This window comes from Myripristis murdjan, chromosome 17, assembly GCF_902150065.1.
Source record: "Myripristis murdjan chromosome 17, fMyrMur1.1, whole genome shotgun sequence".
NCBI lineage: Eukaryota > Metazoa > Chordata > Actinopteri > Holocentriformes > Holocentridae > Myripristis > Myripristis murdjan.
The window spans coordinates 8,793,978-8,805,556 of record NC_043996.1 but is presented as its reverse complement, the minus strand read 5'-3'; the positions used below and the strand labels follow the sequence as shown (position 1 = coordinate 8,805,556).

General features: G+C 39.9%; 1 protein-coding gene across 2 annotated transcripts in view; it reads left to right on the top strand.

The window, feature by feature from the left end:
* Positions 1-663: 663 nt before the first annotated feature.
* The window catches only part of astn1 (astrotactin 1), a 378,530-nt gene continuing 367,614 nt past the window's right edge, over positions 664-11,579 (top strand). For both annotated transcript variants that reach the window (XM_030073613.1, XM_030073612.1), the window contains exon 1: positions 664-967. In XM_030073613.1, coding sequence (XP_029929473.1) covers positions 664-967 — 304 coding nt within the window. The remainder of the gene's footprint in view (positions 968-11,579) is intronic.

Genomic DNA, 11,579 nt, shown 5'->3' with positions numbered 1-11,579 from the left:
CAGTTTAGAGAATGCTAAGCTGCTCTATCACCTCATGAGTTTTAGTCACAGATCATTAAAGTTTGATATTTGAATTGTAAGATGAAATTGCCACACAAATATATTTCTGTGGGAATATTTATTAAATTTGTTACAGTCTCACAAAATTCACTTACAGTGAATTGTGCATCTGCCCCATAAATACGTGGTCAACCCAAATATGCTGAAACATTCTTCTGCTGTCAGATATATGCAAGAGATATGCAAATTTGTTTGAGCATGTACAACTCAATGACAGATTTATCTCCATGGTACTTTGGGTGAACCGGGACACCCCAGAGCTTTTATGGATGTCCTGCATGCCTTGCTGGAATCCAGGCTTGGCCATTACAGAGCCATTTGGAGAGTTTATCATACAATTAACAACGAAGGGGCTCCAAACACTGAGTTTTTAAACATAGACATACACATATACAGGCACCCTCAGTGCTGTATCTTCAAAAATGGAATAAACCATGTGATTGATCAGATGGTGATTTATGAGAAATAAGCGGCATTTGTTTCCCACGCTGTGAGATCCTGCCGGTGCATCACCCCCCCTCACTTCTCTGCTCTCCCATCCGCCGGGCTGAGAGACGGAGAGACACAGAGAGAGGGGGGGAGAGAGGAAACGAAGCGACGGAGATGGCGAGCATCAACATGGGGCCGAGATCGCTGCTGTTGCCGCTCGCATGGACCCTTCTGGCCTTCCAAACGGCATTTGTCCGAGGTCTGAACGGCGACGAGGACCAGAGCCAGGACACGGAGTGCAAGATGAAGAGCGTCACGGTGTCGGCGCTGCCGTTTTTGAGAGAAAACGACCTCAGCATCATGCACAGTCCGTCGGCCTCCGAGCCCAAGCTGCTGTTCTCCGTCAGAAATGATTTTCCGGGGGAGATCGTGGTGGTGGACGACCTGGAAAACACCGAGCTCCCTTTCTTCGTCCTGGGTGAGTTTTTGAAATACAACGGTCGCAGCGGCTCATTAAGCGGCTAATTGATGAGGATTAAAGAGCCCCCGCTCTCCTTATTACACCTGAGCAGTTGTGTAGCAGCCTAGGCCCGGCTAAATAGCATGTATTCACATTGTTTTGAAGATGTCATTGTGCCGCATACCATTATCAGAAAGCTTAGCCTGTGTAATGCGTTGCTCTTTATTTGTCTTGCTTGCTTGATAATTAGCCTAGCGCGTTATTGATAACAGTGTAGTGTGCTATGTTAGCACGTCCCATTGCAATAACAGGCCGTGTAGCATCACCGTGCTAACAAAACTCGTACTTTCCCCCCCTTGAGTTTGGCTTCAGCCAGCGGTACATGAATTTATGAGGCCATTTTTTGAGGCTAAATGTATGGGTTTATGAACCCGTTTATCTGCATATCCTCCCCAACTTACCCACGTGGTTAGCCTACGTCTCTAATGAAACGGTAGTGTTATAAGCTAGTTAACAGGTAGATGTTAGGCAAACAACTACTTGTTAGCTTACTAAACAAACACAAACACATCATACTGTGTAATATAGCCTACTTTTGTCTCTTTGGCCACTTCGCATGTGTTCCTGCTTTAATAGCTTAGGATGAATTAAAATTAGACAGCGCACACTCTCAAGTTTGTGCTTGGTATAGCAAATTTAGTCCACACCAAGTCACTGGCTGATGCTGGTCAAAGTGTGTTTGGCTCAGATAGGGAAAGTTTGCATTGTACAAGTTTGCTGGCCGCTGTCCATGGTGCTGAAACCCAGCTGCAGCGCTTCAAAACAAGCTCCTGCTGCCGCTCCTGAGTTAACTGTGCGCCCACCTCTTTACTGTGTGATGTGCCCCACTTGGTGTGCTTTTGAAGGAGTTTGTGCAGCTGTGTGAGGTTTTCAATGTCAGATTTACCCACCTGGTCCTGACAACTTTGTGTATGAGGATTTAGCGCTAGGGGCTATGGGCCTGCTTGTGCACCTTTTACTGTCAGCCTTATTGGTGCAAGTCAGAGATGAACAGGAACACAGTTAGAAAGCAGGGTGTGTGTGTGTGTGTGTGTGTGTGTGTGTGTGCGTGTGTGTGTGTGTGTGTGTGTGTGTGTGTGTGTGTGTGTGTACTTGCTGGGATGGGTGGAAGGTGGGGGTGGCAGCTGAGCTCTCGGGAGACAGGCTTTTCAGTCTATCCACGACTGTGTTGTTATTTCTGATTTTTATTGTTGTGTCACCTTTGTTTTATTTTGCACTGTTTTTATTTTTGTGTTTTGTTTGCTTATTGTATTTTGCATTTTTTCTCTTCTCAATTCCCCTTTCCATGCAGTAATTCAGATGTCTTTTTGTATGTATAGCAGGTAGTTGCAAACACAAGACTGTTATCTGAAAGTTTTCACCTTACCAACAGAAAAGGCCAACAGTAAAGCCCCAGAATGTCTCAAGAGTAATTATGCAGTTTTGAGGGTCCCATGAATAAACCATTCAAACTTTATGAGTAACTTTTACACTTTTATACAAAAATGGAATAAACCATGCAAGATAGTTCCATCCAGTCACTCTCTGGCTGAACCTCAAATCCAGCATCAAGGGTTTTATCTAATCTTACCATGTATAACAGATGCAAATTGCCATATTACCTCTTAGTTAGAATGACCCCAAACACAGTGAAATAGTATTAACTGTGTTGTCTTTGTCACATTAAATGCATGACTTTTGGATTGGGTTTTTAATAGAGTAGCTGACTTGCAGGCAGCCAGACGAATCATTGTTCATATGTGTTCAAAAAAGTACAGGTCAAACTAAGCCATACCAAATCAAACTAAGTCAAGCCAAAGCAAAGCAAGGCTTGACATCGCATCCATAGTTGCTGCCGTAAGTGGATGAGGTTAATTCCACACTTTGAGTGTGTATTTCCCTTGTTGAGACTTCAGCCGAGACGGGCAGACACAAAGAGAAGGTCCTGGCAGAGTTTCATATGTGTTTAATCTGTACTGGAAAATGCATCCAGAGGTAGCCAATAGAACTATATATATATATATATATATATATAAACTGTACAAAAGTGAATCACCATTTCATTACTCCACAATGAAGTTTCATTCTCCTTACGATCATGATATATTCATTAAGTTGTAAGTTGTAACATTTGAAAAGACGTGGGGAAGGCTGCAATGCTAATACATTATAATTAACAGAAATATGCATGATGGGAATACTGGCTGACTGATTGAATAATAGCTACTGCTATAATTATCATATCTTTACATTTCTGAGTGTTGATCTTTTATCTGCTGCCATGAGACCGTGGTGGCTCACTGAATAGTTATCACCTAAACATCTTATCTGACAACAATTAATTCATTATGGAGTGGAGGAAATAAGTAAAGGCAAATGCACAGCAAAACATATCATTTAGAACCCCTGTCGCATATTAATGACACTGAATTTGTGTCTGACATTTCCTTTAGTGAGCATTCTACTCTGGGAGAGAAACTTTTAATGAAAATTCACTCGTGGGAGTGTTCAATACAATTCTGCATTCATGGTGCAAGTAGCAAACACAAACGCTTGAGCCGCTGCAGGATTTTATTTATTTATTTGTTATTATTATTATTATTATTATTATTGTTTGTTTTTGCTTCATTACTTGATTTTTTTTTTTACCTCTCAAGTGAAATAAGGAGTGTCAGCATTGAATTACTAACCACAGCATTCACTTGTTGTGTGTCTTCTCAGCAAGTAAGGGCAATTTACATTAAAATTACATAACACTATTAGTATCAATGCAGCAATTAAATTTAAACCCAACATTTATAGCATTATGGTAAACAAGAGGCTTGCTTGCAATTACAGTTGAGTTTATGCATATGTAAGGAGTTGATCAGCTGTTGTTGTGCTTATCGTGTTCATTTTTACACACTAACGGACTCTATAGCCGTTTGAGTATGCCTTATAGCTGTTTGTGAATGTTGTACATGGTTCCTCCCAGCATGTTTTCATGTTCCTCCACCATGGTACATGCAAGACATGATGCTGACATGGTGGCGTGCATCTGCCTGTCTCTGTAGGCACATTAGTTAATGCAATTACTGTACAACAATATGTGGTAGAAACTTCATATGTCTGCCACAGGTTCGCCTTATAATGTAGGTGATCTGATTGGATTTTGGAGCACCTTGCTGCACAAATTTGCATATTAATTAGAAATACTGGCAGGACAGTGGGCAGCTCAAGTGCCTGTTGATTGTTGTTGTTTGTGTTGCTTTACAAGTAGTAAGGGAGCCTACAGCTGTTTTTGTGCAATCTAATTATTCTTTAAAAAACTATTCAGTAAAAAACATGTAATGCAATATAACCTGACAGCTTCTACTTTTTCATTTAGCTTATGACTGAAAAAAAAAAACAAAAAACATCAGGATATAGTATTCTACCTGTCTAAATACCACTTCACCCACCTGTGATTCCTGGTGGTGACTGTACTGAAAATCCCCGGAATGCATTCCTTAGCTGATCGTAGTTCATTAGTTGGATTTTAAAAAAATAATTTAAATAGTGAGATCAGTTGGACATCTTAAAGGGATGCTTTCAAGGATCGAGTTAATGATGAAACCTTAAAGCATCTATAGGCCTGATTTTGGAGAGAGAAAAAAGGACTTCTATAATATGACTTGCTTTTTTTTTGTCTGAAGTCTTGACAAGCTCAATTCAAACGTCTACTTTTTTCCTACCTTTTACAGTAGCTTGCATTCTTCTCGCCAAATTGCTTCTCTATGAAGCATCTAAGAAGCAATTTGAAATGGGGGGGATGCTGTGAATAACAGTAAATTTTAGCTGCAGGGCTGCAGCCACTCGTTAGTGTCAGGGAAGCCCAGAGACATTATTAGAAATTTACCCTTTTGGTGTTGTGTCATAAATTCTGCTGGAGGTGAGGCAATAAAGCTGGCCTGTGAGAGAGAGTCTCCAGCTGTATTTGCTTTGACAGTGACTGGCTCATTTGGGACAGAGGCTTGGAAGGAAGTCAGCTTTTAACTGCCTCCCATTCAAATCAGCTTCCTTGAACAATAATTTGGCTGGTACACTTAAGAACGCTACCACACAGGCTTTGATATTGTCAGCGGAATGGTAATTGGTTTGGTGCATGAAAATCCACATACACCTTATAATGAAAGTGCAATACATGACATCATCATGAAAATGGTGGGGTAGCCATCTCAGGTTCACCAGCACTGTTCGTGTGAATGACAGCCAGCCACTCTCTGCTGTTGGTCAAAGTGAATGCAACACAAAATTGGTGGAGCAAGAATATTATGCACACCCACCATGAATTTTGCAGTTTAATCCTTGTGCAGCACTAGGAAACAGGGAATGTATATATTGGTCATATTATCCAAAGCAAGTCCATGCATTCCTCACATAACACCTGGAATGTCATTCAGTTCAGTACAATGGACTGGAGCTGCCCCTGAGTAATTAAAACTGCCATCACACATTCCCATCATAACATGTTACAAAGACATCTAATTATTGTACATGTAGGATGTCAGAGACATTTTGCCAAGCTCAGTGAGCACACAATTCACTTATTAATTGGACTCTCACACTGTCGAAAGTGCTTTCTTAGTGTAGCTTAATGTAGTTATATAGTCATACTAACCTGGGTCTCACGAGAGCAAAGACTCGTCAGTGCTTTTTGGTGTGTTCCTAAAAGTCAATAATTGTATTATAATGGAGTTTTAGGGGCTGCATTTTCTACAGTGATCCCTTCCAGCAGGGCTGGGTGGGCTTTACTTCCTCTTGTAGGGTGACATTGTCTGGACCCTCCACCTGACCAATCACCTGTCCAGCAAAGTGAAATGAAAGAGCTACAGCTCTTACGAGCAACAATATGTTAGCAATATGTTAACATTACTGTAGAGCTCACTTACTAAAAACATTTATTTTGGAGGCTCATAGTAGGTGAGCTGATGCAAGGCAGGGGCTCTAGGAATGAGATTTGATCACCCCCATTCTTACTTGTAAAAGTAATTTTTAATCCTTCTGCAGCAAAACTGAACATTTGAAACAGGAGAAATCACTGGATAGGCCTCTCTCTACATGGAAAGCACTTCTGGTTCTCAGATCATCATGAAGAGTTTTATACCCAAATGATGATAATATAGATTAAAGGAAAGAAATGACCTAAAAAACAAGTTTGTGCTTTGGTATGACTTTTTCAGAATCACTCTGCTTTAAGCATGACAAAATAACCAGGAAGGAGCAAAAGTTGGATTATATTTAAAATTCACTTGTCAGCAGATTGTTTTAATGTGCCATCATTAAGAATTGCATATTTGAGAATTTTAGCAATGGGAGGTTGACAGACACACTTTTAACCCAGTCTTTAAAAGCACTAATTAGTTGGCTCATGAATAAATTGCTGCTTCAGGTGTTTCAACCCCTCTCTTCCCACTCTCCACCAACACTATGTTATTCATTACTGTAATTTACTAATGTAAGAGCACCAGAGCACATGTGCTTGTTTGAAGCCGTTTTGAACAGGGTCTTTATTTCCAGTGCTCTAAAAATTTAGCAGTCTCACTTTACTATAAACATGGAAGGCAACATTCATAGCCACAGCGCCTCGAGCATACAGACTGTACTGTCCCTAAGCGCTGCGCCTGTCCTACAGAATTAGCATTTCAGGACAGTAGCACGGAAATAGAGTAAACCATGTCTGTGATGCCTCTGATCTATGCTTAATACGGATATACCTGAGAAATGAGAGGGAGAATTGTGATGTTTTTTTTTTTTTGTTTGTTTTGTTTTGTTTTTTAAAGAAATGTTTAAAGAAGGAAGGGACAGTATATCATTGAGTTGTGTGTGAGCCCAAGTATGGAAAAAATTTGGTGCAGTTGTCACTTGAATGGGTTTACCACTGCTCTATGTCTGCCTTAATTGACAGGTTCCAGTCAGGAGTCAGAGTTGTGAATACTTTGTTTATTGCTAATTTGATGATATTTGGTATATCAGAGTGTATAATTTAAAACAGCATGTGGCTAACATTAGGATTGTTTGGCAAGATCTGAGCTGCATGCAAGGGCGGATGTTCCAATTCCTTGTTGGGGGAGAGAAGAGACACAAAAATTTCCCTTAAGCAATTCTTTGGGGGGCCACCAATGCAAAAATGCGCGCACACACACACACACACACACACACAGAGAGAGAGAGAGAGAGAGAGAGAGACAGCGTGCAGGTTATTTACAGTAATAGTGAAGGAGTCGTAAGGAAACATGTCTGTCACTTCATTTTATTCAATTCTATTTTTGCAGAGTGATGACTTACTAGAGGTGGGCAAGCTACCACTGATCAAGTAGAGTTCACTCCACTCACACACATACAATAGTCAGAATCATCAATCTTTCTGACCCTAAAACACATTGTTCTCTGTCAATAATTAACACAAGTGCTTCCAAAATATATTGTATGGTTTAGAATTATATAGGTTTGTTTCTAATGATTTTTTGGGGGGACAACTATCCCTTTTCCCAGGATTGTCCCCCCATCCCACCCTGGGGTTTCTGCTTGTGGCTGCACATTAGATTTTATGCAGCTGCTTGACAGACTCCTGATGTTTTGAGGCCAGTAACAAGGACAACTAATGCACACACTGGACAAAATCAGCAGTCTGCATTATGTAAAGTGTGTTTTGTTATATAGTTGAATCTCTGTCCTGCCAAAGTTCAAACAGCAGGGGTATAATGGTTTGCAGTGGCATTTTCCATGCCTGTCCTACTGACTTTAATATTAGTGGCACCAAAGTCTGGCACCAGTGCAAATTTGTAATGTTGTTGCTATGACATGTAGTCTCTTTCTTCTTTATATGTTCCTTGGGTTTATTGACATTATCAGATGTTTCCTCTTGTTTTGTTGCTGCATCATGGTGTATGTTTAGATGGATATATATATATATGTATATATATATATATATATATATATATATATATGTATGTGTATATATATATATATATATATATATATATATATATATATATATATATATATATATATATATGTATGTATATATATGTATGTATATATATATATATATATATATATATATATATATATATATATATGTATATATGTATATATATACATATATATATATATATATATATATATATATATGTGTGTGTGTGTGTGTGTGTGTATATATATATATATATATATATGTGTGTGTGTGTGTGTGTATATATATATATATATATATATATATATCGTACATATCAGGTTAATATCAGCCTTTTTATAAGTACTGCACAGTGTGGCAATCTCTCAGCAGAAACTCTTTTTCAAATGAAGATGCTGTCCTTTTTGCTTTTGGTTGCTTAAAAAGTGCAGCCAGCATATGCTGACATTCAAAAGCTTTGATGCATCACAGCTGGGTGAGAGAAGGGCTCAGAAACCTAGGAGGGGATTCAACAGGAACATGTACTGGCTTTGCTCTGGTAAACAAAACCAAAGTGTCACATGCCCTTCTTCTCACCTGCTATTCCACTATCAATAACAATGGTGTGATGAAAACATCCTTTGGCCTTTGCTGAGGTATGCCTTTACTCATTAGAGAACATGCCCTTGGCCAAATGTAAAACATGTAGACTTCCCACAACCAGTTGGATGGCATGCAGAAACATTGTGTTTTGTTCATCACTATTCTAAACAGGGTCACTGTACTGGTGTAAGCTTGGCAGCTGCAGTGGAAGTTGTTTGAAAATGTTGTCTGTCAGCTCAATTCAATTCTTAATTTAAAGGTAGTTGTTTCCCTACCATTGAATAGGTACCATTTTTCAAAGAGCTGCTTCTAACCATAAAATCTAGGTTTTAGTTAAGAGTGTCCATGATTGCATAGAAACTGTGTCAGAGGCTTTTTCTTTACCCTGACCAGCATGAAATCCTTGGACAAACATTGGAATAGTTGAAATTTTGGGTAAGAAAGAAGACATTGCACGGAAAACACAATGGCATTGAATATTGCCTCTTGGTAGCTTCTGTCCAAAAACAATATTATTGGTATAAATGCTGGTATCAAACGCCCATATGATTTGAACCCATGGATTTAAATGAGAGGGATTTTCACAAAACACAGTATGTAGATATAGAGTTTTTATTCCATCGCCCTCCTAGGAAACGAAAACTTGCTGCCGGCGTTTAACTTAGCCAAGGAGGAGTCGCCAACTTTGAATGTTGTGTTTACAAACCGCAACCGACAAATCCTACTCATTCCGCCTTTAACAGGTAGTTTAATCTAAAGCCCTTTTTCCGTTGCTCCAGTGCTGTGGTGACGTCTATGATCAACATCAAGCACACAGGAAAGAATTGTTTGGTTTGTTCGCCAGGCCTTCCTGCAGGGAGGAGAACTGTGGAGAACAGAACTGTAAAAATAACAGAAAGGTAGAGCGAGGGAGAAAGAAAAGCGAGGAGATATTGAGAGAGAGAATGGGGTAGGAAGGCGGGGGTGAATTTCAAGGCATATGGCAGCTAGTGAATGGTTTCCATGGCAACATGATCGGGTGCTTAGACAGGAGTTCTAAGGAAAGGTGACGTTTTGATCAACCCAACAGAGGAGAAGAGGGAGAAAGGAGAGACAGAAGAGGAAGGAAAGAAATTTGGGGAGGCACCCCTAACACTGGAAGTTACAGCACTGTTTTCTGAATAATGATTAGGCCCGGTTACCCCTTTGCACTATTCGTCCTATTCCCTCTTTCATTTCTTTACATGCTGCTACCGATTGTTGTGAAGTGACAAACCACCTGAAATATCAGAAGGTGGTGGGAGGGAGAGTGCCTTCTGTTTCATAAGCCACATTATTTAATTTTATTGCAAATAATGGACCTTTATTTGCATGAAGGTTCCAGTTTAATTTTCTCTTGAGGGCCTGTGGTTTCTTAAATTCAAAATGTAATTGCTATTGCAACGCTGCTGTTGAGTTCTACATATTTTATGAGTTTGTGAGTACAAGGTTCTGTGTGGAGTGCAGTTCTGAAATATTTTGCATCAAACATTTGGCATGCTGTCTAGCAAAACTTGTGTATTTTCTGTATTTTCATATATTTTACCCAAAGTCTTTAAAATATAAAATCACACAAGCGTAAAGTAACATTTTAAAATGAGTTAATAGTCTTATGTCAAAAAAATGTTTGGTGTTTGGATAACTATTCTTAAAGGTTCACAATAAGACTTGATTTCCATTAGCACACATTGGGGTAGGGTGGTGTGGGCTAATCTTTATTACTTATTACTCATAATAATAGAGGTATCCAGAACATTGGGGGAAGTCCCACTGGGCCAATCAATTTGCGATCCTGTGGTTCATGCCGGTAAGACCAGAACCACTGGTCTCTCACAGCTTCTGTCCTTTGCCCTTTGGTACCTTCCAACCTGTGGATGTAGCCCCCGTTTTCACCCTGAGAGACAAACAGACATCATAACAACTAGTGGAGAAACAACAAAAAAGAGAAAGTGGGGCATTAAAAGTTTTGAAGAAAAAGATTTTGTTGCTTTATGCAGAAAATTAATTGACCTTTTCAGTGGTTCCACTAGTAACAGTGACAGTGCTGGAACTGACGATGATGCTCACGTCAGCGTGCATGTTGCATCAAATGGTGAAAAGAAGCTACAATTAGAGGCAACAGTGCAGAGCATCAGCCTAACACACATCATCAAGACAGGGCAGACAAAGTGGTGGGCAGGATTGGGTGGTATCCAAGTTTTGTTACATAGTTCTACATATGCCATATCTGAATATTGTCTAAAATAGTCACCTTGCCTTACCTTTTTCCTCTCTCTGACTCTGGGGTGAATAGTCATCCTGGTCCCAGACACCAGGGTTATATAGGCAAAAAGCAGATTGCAGTACGACTGTAGGAAGTTAATCTTCTGGCTAGCCAACACATTTAGAGCTTGAATGGAGCTCGAATGGAATTTAAATTTAATTTAAATTTGAATTTAAAAACAATTTAATGGTCTTTCCTATTCAAGTCAAGATACCAGGTTGGTCAGACTGGCAACCATTTTTGTGTGTCTAAAGTGTGTCTACAGTCAGATGGGTAGGGTAGCAGGGTGGCTCAGTGGCTAGGACCGTGTTTGTATGGGTTTCCTCCTTCTGTCTAAAGACATGCAGGTCAGGTGAACTTGCCCATAGGTGTGAATGTATATGTGTGTGTGTGTGTGTGTGTGTGTGTGTGTGTGTGTGTGTGTGTGTGTGTGTGTCTGCCTGTATGTTAGCCCTGCGATGGGCTAGTGATCTGTCCAGGGTGTTTCCCTGCCTTCTGCCCAATGCATGCTGGGATAGGCTCCAGCCCCTTTGTGACCTTTATTAGCATAAGCAAGCGCAGAAATTGGAGTGACAATATCTTTAATTTCCTCGGGATACCATATTACCGCATCACCACCCAACCTTTGTGGAATGAATGAATGAATGGTGTATATCTACTTTGTTCATTTTGGAGCAGCATATAGAGAAGGAGTTAATGGGCCAAACTTGGAGCATCCATTACACTTAAATGGAGCAGCAAATACGACTGTATGGGTAAGAATCTGAACTATCACTTTAATAATTAATTAGATA